This window comes from Ptychodera flava, assembly GCF_041260155.1.
Source record: "Ptychodera flava strain L36383 chromosome 23 unlocalized genomic scaffold, AS_Pfla_20210202 Scaffold_24__1_contigs__length_23054250_pilon, whole genome shotgun sequence".
NCBI classification, from domain to species: Eukaryota; Metazoa; Hemichordata; class Enteropneusta; family Ptychoderidae; genus Ptychodera; species Ptychodera flava.
In genome coordinates, this window is record NW_027248278.1 from 3,629,117 (window position 1) to 3,652,900 (window position 23,784).

Here is a 23,784-nt window from a genome sequence, read left to right on the forward strand (position 1 = left end):
AGTTGTTGTAGTTGGTTTCTGGTTTTCTTCAAGTAGCCGAACACTTCGTTGCTTATGCGATCTGAACTGGGTTGAGAGGTCGAAAAAGTGAGATCTGGAGACTTACTTTTTCCGTTTCTTGAGTTAGGTTGTGTTGCTGGTATGAGAGTCGGGTCTTCGTCGTCTGATGACTGGAAAGGTGTCTCTACGAGCTTCAGTGCCATTCTATCGAATGTATGTTGGAGAAGGCAAATCATTGCCCAATTTATGGTAGATAGACAGGAAGTCTATTGTTATAGGAGTGTTTTGTGATTGGACGGTTGTCTTAAATAGACTGTCTGTGATTGGTTGTTATTTCAAACGATTTGATTGGTTCCTGTGTCGGATTCGATGATCCTGATTTTTGTTTTTTGTTCAGGGAAAGATAGGTGACTCGGGTTTTGTAAGACCATAGCATGTTTTCCCGCCACTTTTTTGTATTGTTGTAATGATGGTTTGTTATTGCGTTCGTGATGATAGATGAGGGATACTGAAGGGTATTCTCGGGTTTGCCCACTTTCGACTTAAATCTGCTAGGCAGAGATAAGTAGTAAAATCGAATGTATAAAGTGTGAAAGAGGCTGCCCACCTAACTATCCAAAATGTTTTTGTGTCAAGTTTGTGTTTAGTTCGTTTCAAAAATGTGTTCCTACATTCTTATCCGATTGTTTGTGTTAATAAAAATTGTTTGTTTCGCCTCGGATATTTGTAGGGAAGTTTTGGATTAGTGTGTACGGTAATGTTTTGTTTGTGTGGGGAAAGCTTATGGCGAGACGCAGCCGGACCTATGGTGTTACAATGTTGATAGAGTGGCCCTTTGACGCTAGCGTTTCGAAACCCGAGTGTGGTTTCTCATCAGTCGCAGTGTAGATTCTTTCCTTTGTTTGGTTTGTGAAAAATTATTTTAATGGGTTTTAGTGATCTTGCTCATCGAATAGCGAGGCAAGAATATCAATGTTTGGGTCTCGTTGTGAGTCCATTTGGTGGTCTGGTTTGTTTGTTTTTTGTTTCTCCACTTCTGTGAATTTTGTTTTGACTAGTGTGTCTTTTAGGTTTTTGTTTCTCTTGTAGGCAATGATTGGTGATTCTGGAAATAGATTCCTTAGAGTTGAGTCCTTCTCAAGTTCGGCCCAATGTTTCAAAAGAATTGCTTTAAGATCTTTTGTTTTTATGTAGGGGCTGTATGTTGTACTGAAGATGAGTTTGTTTGATGTTTCTTTACGTGTAATTGTACGGTTTGTATAAAGTGTGAAAGAAGCTGCCCACCTAACTATCCAAAATGTTTTTGTGTCGAGTTTGTGTTTTAGTTAATTGTACGGTTTGTTACATTCGATAGAATGGCACTGAAGCTCGTAGAGAGACCTTTCCAGTCATCAGATGACGAAGACCCGACTCCTCATACCAGCAACACAACCTAACTCAAGAAACGGTAAAAGTAAGTCACCAGATCTCACTTTTTCAACCTCTCAACCCAGTTCAGATCGCGTAAGCAACGAAGTGTTCGGCTACTTGAAGAAAACCAGAAACCAACTACAACAGCTCTACACCAATCAACATAACATTGAACAACAACAGTCTTCAATCAATAGATGCCTGCACGACAAAGTAGTCCCACGTAGTCTACAAATCAACCTGAAAGCTCAAGTACCAGGCCATAGACCAGATCAAGCGTTCAAATCAAAGTGGCGCGAACTGGAACGACACAGTGGGCTCAAATTTGTCGAACTTATCAACAATTACCTCCCACTGCACCAAGAAGAAAATAACACAAGAATTGAAGACATAATCAAGGCAGCCAACGAACGCATCAATGAAATCAGCGACGCTGGGGAGAAAAAGAGAGCAAAACAACTACTCACAAATCACATTGAATCATCGAAGAGAACCATAAAGAAGATACATCGAAACAACAAACGCTCTAAGCGTTAAAACAAAAAAACCCATACCAAACGACCCTTTTCAGGGCCAACAACTACTCCAAAAAGAGAACAACCAAAAAACCAATAAAATGCAAGAAAACACACAAACACATAAAAGAAATAACAAAAACCGTAACAACATAAGAAAGAAATACAACACGAAAAAAACTAAAAACAAAATGAATAAACACCGGAACAGACAAAAGAGCCGCAGAAATAAATCGGCTATCATCCAAAGAAATGCCGACAACAACATGAAATTCATCAAAAATCTCTCATCACTCAAACTAACAAACACCGAAATAATAGCACTAGGCAAGGCCTAAAATTTATTCCGACGCCAACGAAACCAAACAGAATAAAACTACTTCATGATTTCAACAAATATAGTCGCATAATGAGACTACGCTATATCATGAGGCACAAACAATCGCAACAACAACCATTCAAAGAAAAATCAAACTGGACTCCTCGAACAACAGAAAACACAAAACTCGAAAGCTATCTGGAAGCGACAAAACTCGCACTTCTAGAGATACCCTTTCAAACAAGGAAACAGAACATGTCGCGTGCTCAAAGAATCGCGATAAACAAGCTTGCAAACAATAGGCTAATTACAATAAAATCCTTCGACAAGGGTCGAGGCATCGTCATTGTAAACACAAAAGATTACGTACACGAATGCGAAAGACAATTACGCAACACTCAGTATTATACACAAATAGACAGTGACGACACAGAACAAACAGTAAACAAAGTACACGAACTATTAAACAAAATGTACGAGAAAAAACACATCGACCATGATACTTATAAGTATCTCGATCCAAAAAACATAAAAATCCGTACCCGGCAATGGTACTTACTACCTAAAATTCACAACCGCCGCCCGAAAACTCAACGTTTGCAGGAAGACCAATAATTAGTGGCTGCTCCAGTCCCACTAACAGAATCTCAGAATTCTTGGATTACTTCATAAAACCATTGGTCCAACAACAACCAACGTATTTAAAAGACACAACAAATTTCATACAAGAAATAGAAAAAACAAATGTCCCCCAACATGCATTTCTTGTAACACTTGACGTAGTATCGATGTACACCAACACAATTCACGACGAAGCGATTCGGCTAGTCAGTGAAACATTAAACTCACAAACCTCGCTTCAAACAAACTACGGTATCAAAAACCACCAACGGAAGATTAATAGAAATGCTTTCACTAATTCTAAAACACAACAGTTTTGAATTCAACAAGCAATACTTCCGTCAAACCCGCGGCTGTAGCATGGGATCGAATGCGTCGCCGGAAATTGCCGACATTGCTTTTCATGAACTTGAAAAGAAAATAATCGTAAACACAACAACAACATTCACTTCTGGAAAAGATTCAGAGATGATGTCTTTGCAATCTTTCTGGGAACACAAACCGAACTCACTAATTTCATTCAAAAAATCAACACAATGCACCCAACGTTTAAGTTTTCATACGAAAACTCAACACAAGAAATTACATTCCTAGATGTAGTAGTTTTCAAAGGTGCAAGATACCACAAAGAAAATATCCTCGACATCAAAACACATACTAAACCAACAGACACATTCCAATTTCTACATAGAGAATCGTGTCACCCGACAGCAACATTTAATGGCTTTATCAAAGGTGAAATCCTTCGATACGCTCGCACTTGTAACAACAATGACGACTTTACTAAAAAAGTCGCTCTCTTCAGAAACAAACTACTCGACAGAGAATACACAAACAACGAAATTACGAATATAACAAACAAAATAAACCACAGTATTCGTAATACACTAACAAACCGTACAATTACACGTAAAGAAACATCAAACAAACTCATCTTCAGTACAACATACAGCCCCTACATAAAAACAAAAGATCTTAAAGCAATTCTTTTGAAACATTGGGCCGAACTTGAGAAGGACTCAACTCTAAGGAATCTATTTCCAGAATCACCAATCATTGCCTACAAGAGAAACAAAAACCTAAAAGACACACTAGTCAAAACAAAATTCACAGAAGTGGAGAAACAAAAACAAACAAACCAGACCACCAAATGGACTCACAACGAGACCCAAACATTGATATTCTTGCCTCGCTATTCGATGAGCAAGATCACTAAAACCCATTAAAATAATTTTCACAAACCAAACAAAGGAAAGAATCTACACTGCGACTGATGAGAAACCACACTCGGGTTTCGAAACGCTAGCGTCAAAAGGCCACTCTATCAACATTGTAACACCATAGGTCCGGCTGCGTCTCGCCATAAGCTTTCCCCACACAAACCAAAACATTACCGTACACACTAATCCAAACTTCCCTACAAATATCCGAGGCGAAACAAACATTTTTTATTAACACAAACAATCGGATAAGAATGTAGGAACACATTTTGAAACAAACTAACACAAACTCGACACAAAAACATTTTGGATAGTTAGGTGGGCAGCCTCTTTCACACTTTATACATTCGATATTACAATCTAGATTTGCTGCAATTTTATGAATTTTGATTGAAAATGAACTCAAAGTTCCGTCATAAGATTGTGACAATGATATTGAAAAATGTAGAAAGCGAAAAGCTGTTTGGTGTGGAAGATTCAGAGTCATTTATCATAAACATCACATGTTGATAGTATTGTGAAAAAATAAAGAGTAATCTGTATCTTCTTGCCAGAATTTAAACATTATTTGTACCAGTTTCAGCGAGGCGTCAGTTTTATAACAGTTTCATTATACCATATTTTGATTATGATCTCGGTGTTTGGGGTTGTTGTAGTCAAAGGGATATGGATCATTTGAAGTGTCGTTTAAAGCGGGCAATGCGACTGATTTTGAATTGTGACATTGGTACCTCATCCATTGAAATGTTTACACTTCTACAATGGTATCTTCTATCCAATCGCTATAAGGACAACCTATTAGTGTCTGTTTACAAGCGTATGTTGTGGCCAGTCTCCTCCATACATCCGGGATATGATAAAAAAGTACAAAGATCCACAAAGATCTTTAAGATCTGTTTGTAATAAAGCTCTACAAGCTCCATTTGCTAGAACCGAATTATTAAAGCAGTCTTTACGATTACCTGTACAACAATGTGCCTACAGCAATAAGAAGTTGTACAAGTGTTAGAGTTTTTAAGCAGGCTTGTTACAAATTTTATCGACTAAGCTTTTTGTACACTTTTACATGAAACCTGTCTGTGTTGTAATGTTGTTGTTATCCTGTACTTTGTCTTCTGTGTATAAGTTTTCTTTGTGCTCGACGCTTGTGAAAAGAGGCGTATACCTATCATGCCCATAGAGTTAAAATAAAGTTTATATTGTTATTGTATTGTTACAAGATATTTATTGCATCAAATTGTAAAAGATTTATAATACGAATTTTAGTTTCGGTTAATCGCATAACCTCATCATTAATTAAACCTGTACTTTTAGAACAATAATTGTTAAAATAATCGAAGTCGGGTATAGCTTTGAAGCTGTGATTCTTGTAATTTTTTCCCTTTCTGGCTCAATATACAAGTGTGCATCAGTGACAATCAGTAAAAATCCATTTATGTTTATAGTAGATTTATATTGACCACTTCAGAGATACAAGGCTTCAGTGAATCGCCTCTCTTTTTATGCTTAATTTCTGCAGTTTTATAGGGGAGATACTTTCTCCAGCGCAAAAGTTCAGGATGAGATTCTTTGAGAAACGCGACAATGAGTATCGTCGCTAGAGGGCAACCTTCACGCATGCCCTTTAGCTGTTGTTTGCGGGATTTGCATGGACTACCTGTACCCGTCAGTGCTATTTTAAGTTAACATTTCCGTCTCACGGCCTTATCGCCAAAACTGAGGGCACAGCGTTAAAGTTTGATTTCTGTGTAAAAGGACAGTGACAAAATCAAACTTGGAGAAGAAACATGGAATGAGCACGACCGGAAAGTTCAGGAGTGAATGAGTTGTATTTTCTGTCAAAACGCACAAGAAAACATTTTGACTTCGCGATTTTTCTGCAATATAAACAAATAAGACACTAAATAATGTACGATTTGGTAATTCTAACTATCTATCTTTCAATTCGCCTAGTTATAAGTAACATAAAATGAATTCTCGATGAGCTATAGGCGAAATTTCTTTACAATGTGTAGCGCTAGATTTAGTGATTTTTTTTTGAAATTTTCGCGTTCCATACCACCCACGAAGGAAAATCGATTTTGCGCGTCTCGGGTATCTGCGTCCGCACTGCACTAACGCAGTTCGCGATCACTCGCGATCGCACTTACCGGTAGCACCTAAATCCCGGACCAAAATGTCTTTTTTGCAGGACAACAAGGAGTTTGCAAGGGAAGCAGAAATGTACTCAAGAGTCCCAAATGCTATGGTGAAAACTACAGAGCTCGACCAAATATTTCTCGAAGAGGTCTGTCGTGACAAAAGCCGTTGTCTTAAGCCTGGCGTCACACTTCATTCGTACATTTCAAACGAAGATGACGATTTATTCATCGCTTGCTATTTGATCGAACTTGAAGAGGATGGAAAGGGCATATATTGGAAACGAAGGCTGAACAGGAACAGCATTCAATTCTACTGTGAAAGGTAACCTTGAGTGAATCCTCTTTTTTGTGTTATTTTTTATTGCTGCCTGCATTGACAGATTAATTCACTTATTCTTATTCACTATGCACATATGCTAAAGCAGAGCGTTTTAATAATAAAAATAGTTTATAAATAATAATTATTAATGATTTTAAGATGCATGAAATTAAAGTATCATATACTTACTTTGTACTCAAAGTATTTTATATATTTTGGTTTTATCTATCTATGACTGTAGATATTGTGTTTTATATACATACGTGTAAACACATACACACACACACACATACATTTTTTCTATTTAACATATGTGTATACATACACATGCGCACACACACACACACACACACATATATATATATATATATATATATATATATATATTTAGAAATTGTAGTTTGTCTATTGTAAATTGTTTAATTACCCATTTTTAATTGTTTAGGAATAGAGTCATGTAATGCTGTATCCATTGGCAATGGGAATTTAAGAGTATGAAGGTGAATATTGTAGTTGTTTATATTTTTCTGCCAATTTTTTTATTTACATACATATTTACCCCTGTATTTATTCATGTATTATTCATTAGTCGCAATGTTAGCATAATAATATGATCATGTAGAGATATGCTTGTGATCATCTCAATATCTTTATGTAGAAAACTATAGCACCACACTTTTAAATTAGCACACCTATATATCATTAGATATGCAATTCATTATGCTCATGTACTCTGTCATCCTCCAACATTTTTAACTGTTATTGTTGTAGAATCGAAGTATGTGGATCGCCACAGTACTATCAATAGCTAGTATTACACATTTAAATTTAATTGTTTTTAGATATTTGTGTCCAATTTACCAAAAGTCAATTGTACTTTAAACTAAATTCAACCATTCCTCGGAGCATAAAAATGACCCATTTATCTGTTCAATTTGCGGTGTACACTCTTACTTTAATAAAATTTCAGTGATCATCATGATTTCCATTTTTGTGCGACTGTAATGCTATTTGTCACAATTTGTCTACAGATACTAAAAGTAGATAGTTAATGTGCACTTTTGTAGGGTGTCACATAAAAATGAAATGTACAAGCTATAGCTCTACATGCAATCTCCTCAGAATATCAAACTACCAGATGACTAACTCACCTGCACTTCACTGCTTCTCTGCACTGCTTTCAATTCAAAGGCATGGAAAACCAAAGGGCAAATTGAAGAGTGCAACTGAGACTAGAGCTAATGCATGTTCTGCGTATGTTACCTTTCAATTTATCGAACATGGTGGAAGAAAGGCTGCTCTGGTGTTTTTGAAGTCAGAACACCATGGCCATAATATCAAAGATAGCAGTGAAAACAAAGTTAACAGACTATGCCCAGAGGTTCTATCATATATCAACAATCTTATAGAACAGGTATGTAGAGTCATTCTGAGGTGTCAACAAAATACACTTCAGTTTTACCTGTAAATATGTTTCATGCCAAAGTTTGTATGATGAAAGACATCATTCTAGGCATCTCTATTGTGTTTTCTGTTGTAATATATGTTCTCAATAATAACAGAACTGCACGTGGAGACTGTAAGTGCATCATACTTAGGATATGTTTCAATTGTTTGCCTTATCTGCTGTTCCGCACCTGTAGGACATTGATGGTTTTGGATGGCCGCAGAATGCATTACAATCTCTCATGAAAATACCTACACTACAGAATGCTTGAATTGTATTATCATGGGTTTTGCCATTTTACAATTTTTATATCTCAAAAGGGGAAGAAGCCAAGTGAAATAATGGTCTCATGTGCTAGGTGGGCTGACAGTCATGGCCATCATGACTATGTAGATAGAAGGTTCTATCCAACTCCACGTGACATTAAGTATGCCCTTGAGTGTCATTCAGCAAAACAACAGTAAGTTAGATTCAAATGTATTGTTTCATGTGAAAGTAACATTTTCTATCTGGAAATTGACCACATGTATGAATCATGTCAAATAAAGTGTAAATTACATTAGCAAATGTCATTCATGAATATCAACAGAAGCAAACATAGCAAGAGCAGTTGAATGCTATTAGTATAGTAAGTAGTTTAGATAATATAGGTATGGTGCAATTTATTTTGAAAAGAATCTGTATTTTCAAGCAAGAATTTAGAGGTTGATTAATAACTTCCTTAGGCATACAATTTGCATGTGCTACCTTACCTGAGTCATGTGACTATTGATAAGGTTCAATTTACTATATATTACCAGAAATTATGTCCTTCCAGGGCAACTGTAGAGTTATTGACTATCCATCTTGATTAAAACATAACAATGTGATAACAGTACTGTCATTAGCATATCTAAAGACAATATCACTCTCAACACCATGTAACCAAATATTGTGCCCTGTATGGACGTCTTAAAACAACTGTTGCAAAAGCAGTTTTGACTCCATTCATGGCCGGCCATCCTTGATTTAATATCTACAACAAATGGATAATGATAATTTAATTTTTCATCATTACAGTTTTGATAAGAATGATGCCATCAGTGTTGATAAATTGGTCAAAACAAAACTCAAGGACAGCATACTTTATTATCAACCTTTATCAAGGGCCAACAATCAAGCACTCATCATAGTATATCAGTCAATGGAGCAGCGACAACGTGCAAAGGCCTATGGTCAGGATATAGTTTTTGTAGATGCAACATACTCTGGCAAGTATAAATTGTGCTTTGAAATTTGTATAGGAAATAAATCAATGGGCACTACTTATAAGGTTTTGCCAAGAGAGGGATTGTAATGTATTTACTTTCCACATGAGATATGACATGTAACTGTGTTCCTTATGTGGCGTATTTGCACACTAGTAGCACTGTATCGTACAGCAAAAACAGAGTCAGCATTGACCCTCCGCTGTGCCTCGCAACAAAATAAATGCAGCCACTGATGTAGCAAATGCCATGAAATATTGTTTTTTATTGAAAAGGTTTGCTGGCGTAACCAGGACTTACTTTTTTTGAATGTGTTGATTTCAGCATGGATGTATTAGACAAATATCCAGGTCTTGAACAACAACAAAAAAATGAAAAAGTTAAAGGGCGGTGGTCGTGGCGCTGCACCACAGGGGACTCGTACTCCATGTTTATTTGTGTCTGTGTTTGTTTGTGTGTATGTGTTTGTGTTTGTTTATTTGTTATTTTTATTAAAATAACAGAGAAAAGCTGTTTTCTTAATATTTGTCAATAAAGAGAAGTTTATTTATTTATTTATTTGTTTGTTTGTTTGTTTGTTGATATGTATTTCCCATGGTTAGCGTTAGGGTTAGGCTTATGTTAGGGTAGGGTTAGGGTTGAATAAATCTAGACAAAAAAAGAAAAATCTTGGGTGAAAATTGTCAACCCAGGAACGTTTACTAAATGGTAGAAATCATTGATCATGCATAAGCAGATCATTATATTTGCTGCATATTTTAGAGATAGGACTTTCCATCATTTTCAAAAATAATGTATTTCGGCAATTTAACTTGAAAATGCCAATCAATAAAGTTTTCCAACCAAAATCAGTTAAAACAGGCAAATTACATAGTCATGTAAATTTAGATTTGGATTGGAACACACGATGCTTGAATAAAACAAATAATTGTTATGAATTTTAACCTTCTAAGCGCTTTTACAATTTTTTTATTAAGCTTGGCTCAATAATACACTTAAAGTAGGGTGGCCAAAGTTAAGCTAAAATGTTGCGACATTATACGCAACTCACGCACACTGAAAGTGAAATTTGATTTTCGTGAAATTTTAAACGCCATTTTTTCTGAAAATAAGTAGCTCAGTTACTGAAAAAATAGATATTTCCAATTAAAATCGATGTATGAGGCAGGTTTCATTAAAAAAACTGAAGAAAAAACGATAGAAAAATAGTGTTTTTCCTCTCCAAAAATGCCACTTTGTACTGACCGGCCACAGCGCTCGAGCGGTCGCCGCTCATGGCACGCACTTCTGAATCCAGTCAATACCTATTTCGCAATGGAACTGCTTTCGGGCCCTGTGCACGCTGTCATAGAACTGTGAAACTTGGCCAGGAAGTGGCAGACCATCCCATTTACATGTAGTGGTGAGTTTTTGTTATATTCTGGGAATTTTAGCCAGCAAACACGAGGTAAAGTGAGTACGGTAAATTCGGTGTAGATATTTCCCATTTAGATACATATTTTTGCCATAAAACTTGTAGCATGCTCTTTTTAAACATCATTCCAACATTTCTGTGAAATATGACTAAAATCTGTCCACGAGCACAAGTACGAATCATAAAAACAAAATCGTGTTCATTCATAGACCTCAGTACAGTGTGACTCAAGATGGCGGCGGAAGGCAGTCACACTGACACACCATTGACAGCCTGCCTGAGGCTGAAGTTAGGGACAGCTATTTCTTACAATTTCATGGCTGAAAATGAACTGCATTAAAAGACAATTGGCAGTTTAAATTGATTTGTTAGAATTGAGTGTTATTAAATAACATTGTGACGAAATTTCATTGTATTGTGAGCTCTAGTTTTTAAGTTATGTGAATTCAAAATTCATAAAAACATAAAAATCCATCCATTTTTCGATGGTACGGTGCCGCCACAATTTTGACTAAGTCAGACAAAATATTTTCAATTTTCAACACTCACAGTTTCAAAATCCAAGACTGTGCATCAGTCAAATCTTGATTTTTCCGTAATATTGGGTAAATCTGTGCACAAGACACATAGTTTAATGATTCCATGTGATGTAAATAAAAAATTATGAGTTGCCAAACTTGAAGGAATCGGCATTCATTGAAATAATTTTAAAATTTGCCGAAAATTGTCCGCGAAAAAATGACATTTTTATTGCTTTAAAAATTCATAACTTTTGATTGGATACAGCTATTTGCATAATTTTTTTTTTTATTTTTCTTCTTTTACCCCATTCTTGCTAAAAATCCATTTAAACTGTGTGTATAAACAAGAGAAAAAAATGGCTTGGCCACCCTACTTAAAGGGACAAAGACTGCCATTGTTCATGAATATTGTTCGATACAAGATATTGCTTATATTGTTTGACATGTTGAAAGATACTGAATGAATAGGTGACCATGCATATATTTCAACCCGGTTTTAGACACGATACATGAAACCATCGCGAAAATGAATTAATGATCATGACCATTTATTTATTTTTGCCATGGTTTCATTTATTTTGTCTAAAACTTGTGTTGAATATATGCGTGGTCACTCATACATTCAGTATTTTCAATGTCAAACAATATAAGAAGTATTTCGTATTAAACAAAATTCATGAAAAATGGTCGACTTTGTCCCTTTAATTGACAACTAATAAGTCACCATTTAGCAGAATTTGTTGAATCAGGATTTACACAAAAAATGACACCACCATAGAATTAGACACCCAAAGTTATCATTAATCATTGTTTTTTCTCACTCAGGTGTTACTGCCTATGGATTTACCTTTTATTGTCTATTGGTGAGAGACACTTTCGGCCATGGTACACCCATAGCGTTTTTTGTTATCAGTCAAGAAAATGAAAAAAATATACACACTTGCTTTGAGAAGTTCAAAATTACCAATCCCGAAGTAAGTCCAAGGTATGTGACCTGTCTTTTCTGTCTCTTTATTTTCCACTTTTTAAAACTACTGAAAAGTTACAATTGTTTATGTAAAAATGACATGTTTTCTGTATGCTCATACCTGATATAGGGTTTGCAGACGGATGTTGTACAGGATTTGACTGCTCGTGTACCAGCCAATAGGAGTACAGTATGTGTGTTTGTGAAACCACTTGCAGCAAACCAACCATGCTTGATAATGTAGTGCATGTCAATTTAGCCTACTCGTATTTTTCCCCTCATTTTGCAAGATAGTATTATAGAAAGAGGCTTTCAAAAATTCAACAGATAGATGACTGCAATATCTAAACGGCTAAAACTGATTACAATTCAGAAGTCCAAAGTTCATAAACAATAATTCCATGTGTCAATTAAAGCAGTAATATTTGAATGCTCAGAAAAACTTTTACTGTAAACTGTAATGATCAATCTCTTTTTTGGTGTTCTCTTATGCTTCCAGTATTGACATTTTTTCGGTTGATATACTTGAATGCTAGTGATATACATGTGTATGTACCGGTATGTTCATGAATAAATATGATACTTGTAATGCATGGTGTGTATTTTTTTTAGAGCATTCATGGTTGACAAGGATTACAAGGAAATACATGTTATTTCTTCCCTGTATCCGATGTCTGATGTCTTGCTGTGTTGGTTCCATGTGCTGCAGGTATGGTATATATAATGTATGAATTTCTCTCTTTCACTACCATTTACATAATATATAGTGTACATGTTCCCTAATCAGAAACTGACTGCTAATAATACATCGAAGTACAATTAATTTGCCATCACTAGAATGTGTAGATATTTTCTCTGAAAATGATGTAGCAGTATGTATGCTGTTCTCAAATTAGAAGTGGAAACAACATTTTAGCAGGCAAAATGCAGACAATTGAATGTTGTACAAGACTCAGACATGGTGCAAAGCACTATAAGGCATGGCACAATTCTGACGTCTGTAGCTCTACACCAAATTATTCGATAGATGTTGATAACATTGTTAACTTGCATGTTTTTTGTTATTATTCAAAGGATCAGCATAGGTAATAAAGCTGGTAGGACCCTAACGACCCTTACATAATAATCTGTCAGTTGGTCTATTTGTCTTGAGCTTTTTTTCCTGTTTATGTGCGAACAAAATTAATTAAAATCTAGATAATACACTGACATCCATTTGCGTAGTTCATATAGTTTGATTCATGTTATCCGATATAGTAATAACTGTTAAAATATAAACAATGATCAAGAGTTCCCATGGACAGTTGATTCAACAACTCTGCTATTGAATATAATGTTTTTACTTTCAAGAATCACAAAACTACAATGTCAGTGAGTAGGTTTGTACCAATCAAAAAGTATGATGATGTTTAATCTCATAAACAATCTGTTCAGGTTATTACTAAAATTGAGACTGCACTAATCTACAGAAATATGTACATTGACTTATATTGAAACAGGCTGTACAACGATGGTTGACAAAGTCAGAGTCTGACATTTCTGGACTGGCAAACCAAGACAAGAGAAAAGCAGTGGTTAAGTACATGTCTGCCATGAAGCAATGTACAACAGTATGTCCTTCTTTGCTTTTTACTAAAAGTCATTTTTAGTGCCTATTTGCCAACATTTGGCAACAGGGATTTTATGATGTAAAAATATCTGTATGTAATATGTATATATGTATGTATGGATGGCTTGTGGGCTGGATGTATGGATCGATTTGCAATCAGTTGCACGTGTTGAGCAGATTTTTGTTGTAATGATGCCATACCTGATGCACATTTGCACATTTCATAATTAGAGATTTTGTATCTTCCTTTGCAAGTGTTTCATATATATGCATTCAATTTGCATGTACATTGTTCAAGTTCATAGTGTTTTAATATCAAATGATCACATACATTCAATGAATGTTCATTCCATGCTGAGTATAATGCCCTATTTTGATAATTCATCACTACCATCAATCTTTCTTGAACTTTTCAGAATCTTGAAAAATTCAAATACCTTTATTGAAAATATCCCTGATTGTTTTAAAGAATGAACGAGCTGTGTGAAATTTCAATATTTAATCATAGCAAGTATAAATAAAGTGTGTTATAAGCCATTGATGATTATAAATGCTAATCTGGATGTTGCACTTTGTATTGCACTGCTATTACTGTCTGCAGTGATAAATATCGGTTTCATTTTATGAGCGAAGATAACGAAAAAATTCAAATTCAGAAATAGTTCAAATCTTGGTTGACTGTTCGGGTGAGTTGAACATATATTTTTTCTCTTCTGCTTAGGAAGAAGCTTTTCAAGAAATGGTCGATGAGATGGAATCAGAAATCCCATTTCAAAAATGTGTTGAATACTTGAGGCGAAATTGGGTTCCAATTGGCCATATGTGGGCAGCATTTGGAAGGCGGTTTTACCATGGCAACAGTGAAACAAACAATTTAATTGAAAGGTATCCAGTATTGTTTTTCATATTAATGTTCATGCTAACACAAAATTGACTCAAATGACAATCTTCCAAATTATAGGGTTGTTTGATCAGTATTTTTGGTTTTTTTTGCCAAGTTTTGTATCAGCTACTACATTCACAAATAATCTGGGGATGGTGCTACAAATATGTCCCAATCATGTTCTTCATAACTACTCCTCCAACAGACTTTTAATTAGGTTATCCAGTTTCTATGGATTGTCTTTTTGGTGTGTTGGGTGCAGCGCCCCCTTAAGTGGTATCATGAATAAACAAATGCAACATTCTCTTATATGTTTTTCTAACAGATTTTTCCTTGGAATTAAATACCAGTTTTTGCATGGTTATGCCAATTGACGTTTGGATGATCTACTAACTCTTCTAGACTCTGATGTGATAGAGTACTACAAGTAAGTTTATCATAATACTCCTGTTAAATTGCAGACCTCATTCTGTCAGAGAAATTCAAAATGTAAAATTATTTCATTTATGAGAGGAGATGCAGTCAAAACTTAAGTAATGACAGAGGAGGCAGAAATTAACTTTTTCCCATGGTAGTACACTTGGGCTACCATTTTCTGAAGTTGGTAGCCCAGTGACAATGGCTGGTAGTCAGTGCATATTTTAGTTTAGGGATATTGTTTTTCATTAACCAGACCAAAAAAAGCAATTTTTCAAGATTTTGCCCATGAAGTGAGTGAGTTTTCTAGTCATTTGATATGATACTTGCACTGTTGCACACCTTGTACCAAAAGGAAACAGGTACATTGTATAAGCCCTCCCCCCCTCAAAAACAAATGTTTCTGGTCCTTGACTTTCAGTAAAAGAGATGTGGCAACACAGTTTTCTTTTTTTTCCCTTGTTTTCTCAACAATGCTGCTTGGGCACTAGTTTTTGTATTTTATCACTTGCTGCATAATACTTCTGTCTCGCATTTTTGGACAAACAAACAGTGATGTCAAGGATAGCTGTACAAATTAGTATGTTACCCCAAAAAGTGCCATGATGGGTAGGTTCTGAAATGATGCAAAAATACACGAAGAAAATATACAATTACTAAGTTTCGTTTTGTTAATACAACGGGGTCTCTGCCTGCTGACATCAAGACTTTGATAGGCATGTTTTGTAAATATCAATTATGGTCAACCTTTCTTGTAGTTATATGGAGAATCTAAAAGAGGCCAATCGACTGACTAATAACTCAGCAAAAAGGAAGAATCTGGTTTTAAAGAAGACAGGGGAACTTGTAAAGAAGGGTTGGTTGAATAAAATCAAATGGAGAAGTGAGGTTGAATGTGAAGTACCATCTGAAGGCAACCCTGACAGCCAATATTATGAAGTTGATTTGATACGTGCTACATGTACGTGCTACAATGCAAGCATTGGAGGTAACATTTTTAGCAGATTACAATCACAAATAATCTTTTTTGATCAGGAGTCTCCCTTTTCCAGATGTGACTCTGTCTTCTGCCTCTGCATATACACTGTTGAATGGATTCAAAGTGCCCATTCAATGTATACCAACATATATCTTACGCCCTATATACGTAAAAGTATGTCCAATAAAGCCTATCTTCAATTCTTACCATAAGTTAAGGGAAAAATTGTCAACAATTCATTTCAACTGTCAAGCTTTATAAATTTGATGCCCCAATCATAAATGCAAGGTTAGGTTACCGGTATTACGAAAGTACCACAAAGAATACACTTAAACATTGGCGCTGGATATTACCATCATCCCCAAGGTGAGCGACATTTCACACCTATTTTCTCATGCAGGATTTCCATAATAACTTCATATTACCTGCTTGATCTATTTTTCTTTATATTTTAGGAATGTGCAAACATGTGAATCTGGCGTTAACAGCAGCAGTATCTAAAGGTGTCGACATAAATGCCAAAAGACAGGAAGTTGCAGAGCATCTGTTTGAAAATAAAGAATTTGAACTTGAAAGTCACTTCCTCGATCTGTTTTACAAGGACTGTTGTACTTCTGTTAAAGCCCAACTCCCGTATAAAAGCGCGAGAACCTACGAGAGTGGTCATAATGGTGGGATATTCAAACGTACTCGGTACGCTCTGGACGCCGTCCATAAAAACCGTTAATTTAGAAATCTACCGATTAATTTTTTCTTGGAAATTGAGGGATATGTGTATAAGTATTTGGAGCACAATATACTTGGTTTCTGACGAAATTAAATTTGAAATGACGTCTGGAACCAGAAAAGGATAAAATATTTGCCGGTAATATCGCCGGTATAACGTTCGATGTTCAGTTTGAATCCGCATGATTGACATGATATGCAAATTGCAAATGAGTCATTAGCGATACCTTGTTTACTTTTTCCGTACGTAGCGTTGATTGTTCAAGGCGGGGAAAAACACCAAATACTCGGAGCGTACCGAAAGATACAAACGCACACACACTGTGTATAACGAATACATGCAAACACATTTGATTCGGTAGTTCTCTTTTTGGAAAATTTGTTGGTCCTGAAAAGGACCGTTTTCATTTATGTTGGCCTACCTGAGCCGTACATTTTACAGACAGGAAGGCCTATACTGTCATTCATGCCCGGCATAAAGTACGTCTGGTATGTTCGGGTTGAGACCACGGACAAGTACCAGCACAAATTCTGGCATGATCTTTCACTTTTACTACACTGTCTGTACATCTTCTGTCTTCTTTTCAAATTTCAAGTTTTACCCTCTAGTCAACGTACTGTTGAAAGCGCAATCATCGCAATGCGATATGCGTAACTATCGCTTAGCTGTTTCCAAAAGTGATATACATTTTCTTTCCCGATCCAAAGCCGTGCATGCCTATGTAACACTAAGCGAACAAAGTCAAAATTCAAAAAACAAGTGCCTTCAATGTGCTGACAAAACCGGGATTTTTTTTACGCCTGCAATCGCCTTCGGCATATTCGGTCGTCACTGCTGGGTCACTTATGCTGATCTCAGTGATCAGACGTCGAGTTGACAAACGTCGCCGGCGGCAGCTGAGGTCACCGTACTAATCAGTCCCATAAGTTGCACTCAAATGTCCGCGCTCGATCCCCATCACAGCTAGCTCCAATTCATTCCTGGCAAAGAAAGTTCCCGAGGCTACCTCTAGTGCTCATCAGTGACCGCTACCTTCATAAAGCTAGCTGACATAGTGTGATTAGCAGTCTGACTCTGACTACCCCACGCGTTTGTAATGAACTAGTATCGCGACTGCGTGCATGAGAGTGCAGAAGTGCAGTGCACTCGATTTTGGCGGGATCGTTCAAAGTAGCGAAATACTAGAACTCACCATTTTATAAGGAGGGATGAACATTGAAACGAATGCTCCGAGAATTCATGAAATCACTTTATTCTGATTTTATTTTTGGTGATTAAATATTAACAGCTTTGATTTCTAAAATAAGTATTTTTCAGAAGCTTTTTGAAATAATCATAAGACAACAAATCGACACCACATTTCATTTCGGTCACCATAAAACTTGTAATCGAAGCCGGGGGAATAGTCGTCGGTACCCTCCCATCCGACAGCGCCGAGTTCATGAGACAACGAATTTTTTGAAAAGGAAACTACAACTACCATCCAAGAACTGTGGAAAACTACGTTTTATAATGGAGACAGAGCCCTGCCTCGCTGAACTATGGTCGAATGAGGAAATGATTGTTTGTAAGACAAAAGCTCTACAAAATTTGGTAGACGACTTGGCCGTTGAGCATTGTGGTAAGTGTCCGTCGTCCATTTAAATAACCACACTCGATAAATTTGGACATCTAGTAGGCGAATTTGCTGTTCTTTCAGAACTGTTTTGATTTTTTCTCGTTCTTTCCTGAAATGCGGCATTTCTAGGACGGCGTTTGGACAAAACGGTGCTTCAATCAAGACTCCCTGCAAGAGTGATGTACACTATACTATGACTGAGCCAAGGAAAACCCCGATAATAGATCCCGTGGCAGAAAAACTACATTTTCTACGATTTCTGCATCGTTTACCCCGTATACAAAGATGCGGATAGCTATTGCCACTGTCATGATATGCATTATGTTGAATCATTCAAAAACGCGCTGAATACAATGACAAACGCTTCGTTTTCGGACGAGAAACGTATACCATGAAGCATGAGAACTAAGGAGTGTCGATCGATCGCCTGGCAACGTCATCACGGTTTGTACAAATCCGAAGCGACGCCGCGCCGAACCTCTGCTCCAGTAAGACTTCGAAAAAGTCTATGTTCAAGACAAACCTATTGGGGAAATGAGTGAATGTATCGTATGGAAAGTAAACCGTAAAATTGGGTGAAAATAGTATACGTAAAGTCACCGTGCAGTCAATGTTTACATTATGTGGCGTGCACGATCTATTTTTGGAGGTGTTCAACCAACTGTTTTAATTTGCTACTTTTTGTTCACAAAGAAACCATATTAGTTATGTTTTGCTCCGCCCATTTTTATCGATTTTTCTCGGTAGGGCCCTACCGAGAGTTACTTCTGTTAACCTAACACTTTTTAACTTGTACATGCATAGCATTTAGTCATGGTTTAGATTGTGTATGTTTAAAACTCTGCAATATTGTGAACACTTCGTCGGGAACCAAAGACACTGTACAAAGGCATTGTCAGGATAATGATTTGGAATTCAAGAAGAAGGTTAAAGACAATATTCTTGTTGAAGATGATGTTTCTCAGATGATTTTAGATTTATACATGTTATCTGAAACAGGGGCTCTACCCAATAATGCTAGCTTCAACGAGCACATAAGTGCTGCTCATATGTTGGCTTTTTCGACTTTCCAGAAAGTTAGCTCAAACAGAAAAATCCATGTTCTTCATCCTTATCGAAAAAGTATTCTAGCTGCAAAGAGAGTGCATATAGAGCATGATTACCAGATTAAACAAGGAAACAGATCAAGTAAAAGAACTACTCAACCAGATATGGCCTTTCATCCCAAAATAGGATCAATGACTATGTCAAAAAAGAAAAGGTTAAAACTCAGTACTTGAATTAGTAATCATGTTGTTGAAGGCCCACTAGCTGTATCTTGTACCAATGTTGGCCTTTACAATAGCAGTTCAGCAAGAGTAGCACAACAGTCTGCACGATGACCGGGCTTTTCCGGTACCATTGCATGACGGGTAATCTAGGCAAGAATGGCGTCTTTCAGTGGCGTCATTGAAAGTAAACAAAAGCAAGCAATATCGCCAAAATAAAGACGTGGTTTTCTCATAAACTGAGATATATTTTCACTGTTTTTGAGATGGTAAGTGTCGGCTATAGGTCTGAAGAATATTGTCGACAAATATTTTGGCAATATACATATTTTAAAATATAATTTCATCACTTTTCAATTGGATAGCTAAAATGACTTGATTTTGAACGAACTTAACTTTCAAAATTGTAATTTTGGTCTAAAGACACAATCGCCAAACTATGCCGATTAAACGCACCCCATTGTCAATGTAAACGTAAAATAAAGTCATCTGGTTCACTAGGCACGCGATCGTCGGCAGAAATGGAGCGAATTCACGTGTGTGAATATACGGCAAAATATGAAATTTTGTCAATTTTGTGGCATAATCCTGCTGTTGAGGACGACGCTGCTTGAAAAAGGCTACAAGTGTCACTTTTAGCATAGCTTCCACAATACAGTAAACGGGTGCTAAAGTCCCTCCCGCTCGGCTGGTGACCTCACTGCACGAAGAAATGGAGGGTACATTTTCTATGGGGTTGACAGGACCTCTCTTTGAAACTTTGTAATTTTTGGTCTAAAAATCATGTAGACAATCTAGTACGAAAAATAAGGCCTTTAGGGACCGTCTCAGATTGTCGCAGAAGTTCAAAAAGCGAAATTTATTCGTTTAGGGGGGAGGGGGTTTGACCTCCATTCAATTAGTGAACTTCACTTTCGCACTTTTATTTTGTGATCACAAGTTTTCGTGTGTTTATTTTAAATTAAAGAAAAACTGCACACTCGTGCCAACAAATTTGTAACTGTTTCCATCTCGTTTGTGCCCCAAACACAATTTACCGATAGGAACATTGTATCCTAAACATTTCATTCATCAAATTATACAAAGACAAAAAGTATCATTTTTTTAAAATGTGCTATTTATAAGCGTCTGCTCTAACCACTAGATGTCTTTATTCTCACTTGTTATGCACCTGGTCATAGTCGTTTTAATATGATTGAACATGCCTGGGCCCCCTTGTCAAATTTTTTCGCTTATTTACCGCCCCTACCAAGTACAAATTGCGTGTTCACAAAGACAAATAACAGCACAAGAGATGCAAAAAGGGAAAGTAAAATAAAATGAAACTTTTATGCGGTAAAATTCCCTGTTAGTACTCAAATCTGATCGTTTACTTTAATTGTAATGTGGCAAGGGGAATACGTCTTTAGTAGCTATAGCAAAATGCAACATTGTACTCTCAGGCAGACATGAACATTTCGCACTTTTGAAGTTTCGTTTAGGGGGACGGGGGAGGGGGTTTTGATCTAAACGAAGAAATTTCGTTTCTTGAACTTCTGCGACAATCTGAGACGGTCCCTTAGGTATTACTAATTGTTTAAAAATGTTTAATCGTTACTGTGGTTCATTAAAATGTGTTCTCAGCACTGTTAACATTTTAGCGAAACAATGAAAAACCCTAAAATTTTCAAGCCGATTATGTTCCACCTAAGTACCGTCAGACTAATGCAAACCTCTCCAATCGGCAATGGTTTACTCCTGGCAACATACAGCTTCATATTACTCATCGGGGGCTTGCCCCCTCGTCGGTAATTGCTCTGATTGACACGATTTCGAGTAACTTGCAGTGAAAACCATTGATTGACACATGTCAAATCCAAGTTGTAAGGGCGCGAAGCGCGGTACTAGCCAATCCCTTACCACTTTCTTGAATGCAGCTTAGCTGATTATTATTGCCCTCAAAGTATGACTCATCAGCTATGCCTTAATAAGGTAAAATAGGCGTAGATAATCAAGAAAACCCAGGCTAACGACGTGGCGGGAAAATCGCATATGTTGTAAACAAATGCTCATGAATAGTATCACTGACATCTCAAAGCTGCGCCTATTGGTTGAGAGGCTAGACATAATGAGGTCATGCATAATGAGCTGTCGTGTATTACTCGCTTGTGCATGCTCATTCACCGGCGAGCCACTCGAAATACACGAAACTTCTGAAACTTGCACAATACGGATTAACTCGTCAGCGTATGAGTACATTTTCTGTAGTAGAGGTTGCTAATTACAACTGCATTCAGAGGTAAACTTTTGGTAGCCCGTATTTGTTGAAAAAATCCTGACAACTAAAATTTCTGTCGATCTCACAACTGGTCTACGTCTGCGATCGCAGGCAGTGTTGCAAGTGTTCGATCAAAGGGTCATACTGCTGCCCGTCACTGCCCGACAGGCAATTTACCTTCCAATGTGTGTAATTAGTCGATATCTCTGTACCACAGCCCATTACTCTCTATTTTTTACATCCATGGTAAAACCAAACAAAATAATAGTCCTAGCGGTCGATTTTCCAGCGAGTGTCAACGATCATCTGTGGTATGCCCATGCAACGATGGTAACTGGTCGTTTCGGCACCAAGTCGTTTCGGCCTCTCAATTTCCGGCCCCAAGTCACTTCGGCACCGCAACCCAAGACGTTTCGGCATCCGTGTTTCGATTTTTTTTTTAAAACTATTTAGTAATTGACTGATCCGTCATATTCGTAAGCGTGACCTTTGCGTTCTGACCAGTACTTTTACGTGTATTTTGTGTGACTTTTGCCGTGCTGCTTCGTCACCGCTTTCAAACTTTTGCCTTGTCGGCGGCTATTGATAATCGATAAACTTGAGTCACAGATTTGAAAATAATATGAAGTTTTTTCTCTTCCCATGTTCTCACAAAGATTAAAACATATACGTGAATGTTTAGTTGACACTATACTTTTTAGTGCTTTGATTTGCAACATTACGCTCCAGCACAAGTTCCCACAGGTAAGCTTAGCCTTCAGCGGTGCCGAAACGTCTTGGGTCGCGGTGCCGAAACGACTTGGGGCCTGAAATTGGGAGGCCGAAACGTCTTGGGCCGAAACGACTTGGTGCCGAAACGTCTAGAAACCTGCAACGATGATCGTATCCCGGTATCCACACACTGCCCGTCAGGAAATTATATTGATGACAGCTTTGAGACAGGATTCAGTCATTGTGAGTAAAAACAGACGCATATAGTTTGTAGCTTTCTATAAACGTGGCAGTACTCTTTGGGGGCTGGTACACATCAGCAGGGGCTAAACAGCAGCTCTTTGGTGTTTAGACATCGAATCTTGACAATACGGCATGCAGTCGACGGGTAGTTGGACCGGTCGGGAAGTTTTGTGATCGCTATATTTGGACCTTTCAATCTAGTTTCGTTCCAGCAAAGCCATTTTGTACCTATCTTCATTTCTACTCTAGAAAGATAATTAGCTTTAAATTTGATCCGTAACTTTAAGAACCGTGTGAGTTTCTTGTTCTAATGTTTTGATGTTATAGCATCGACAGCGGTCAACTCTCGTCGAAGTGTCAACCATTTATGCGCAGGGTGGGAAATTTAACTGTCATAGAACACGTGCATACTGAGGTTCTCAACGTCTTCAAATCATCCAGAAAATAGTTATTTTAATTAAGTAAATTACAAATAATATCAAATTATTGTAAAATATCTTCATGTGATAACAAATATCAATTGTTATTTATACCTTAGTGATTGAACCCACCCATGAAAGAAAATGGTTTCTGACATGATGTCACACATGCCAATCACCCTACAATACCCAATCAAATCAATGGTACCGGCCACACCTCAAAAGCCGGGTTATCGTGCATACTGCAAGAGACATTCGTTCCATATACTGCAGGGCTTGCAATCACAATAATATTTCCAAGCTTTATGTAACCAAGCATGAATTCCCTGATCAAACTATAGAGTGCAGGCCGGTACATCTTTAGTCAGCATTCAACGCCAAAGCAGCTTGCATACGGGAACATGTCACCCATGTTGAATTTCTTGTGATTTCCAATTACTGTGGTACCGTAGAATTGTATCCATTTAGATACAGGCTGTTACTAAATGAAATTATAAATCAAAGGCAAAATG

General features: G+C 37.0%; 1 protein-coding gene across 3 annotated transcripts in view; it reads left to right on the plus strand.

Annotated features, from left to right (window-relative positions):
- The window catches only part of LOC139124396 (uncharacterized), a 57,788-nt gene extending 37,153 nt beyond the window's left edge, over positions 1-20,635 (plus strand). For 2 of the 3 annotated variants that reach the window (XM_070690530.1, XM_070690528.1), the window contains exons 2-13: positions 6,277-6,548; positions 7,737-7,959; positions 8,313-8,452; positions 9,052-9,242; positions 12,000-12,159; positions 12,754-12,850; positions 13,641-13,751; positions 14,472-14,635; positions 14,959-15,060; positions 15,809-16,038; positions 16,485-16,637; positions 19,136-20,635. In XM_070690530.1, the coding sequence (XP_070546631.1) occupies positions 6,307-6,548; positions 7,737-7,959; positions 8,313-8,452; positions 9,052-9,242; positions 12,000-12,159; positions 12,754-12,850; positions 13,641-13,751; positions 14,472-14,635; positions 14,959-15,007 (1,377 nt within the window). In that variant the 5' untranslated portion in view covers positions 6,277-6,306 and the 3' untranslated portion in view covers positions 15,008-15,060; positions 15,809-16,038; positions 16,485-16,637; positions 19,136-20,635. The remainder of the gene's footprint in view (positions 1-6,276; positions 6,549-7,736; positions 7,960-8,312; positions 8,453-9,051; positions 9,243-11,999; positions 12,160-12,753; positions 12,851-13,640; positions 13,752-14,471; positions 14,636-14,958; positions 15,061-15,808; positions 16,039-16,484; positions 16,638-19,135) is intronic. The other variant, XM_070690529.1, reaches the window with a different exon arrangement.
- Positions 20,636-23,784: the final 3,149 nt, after the last annotated feature.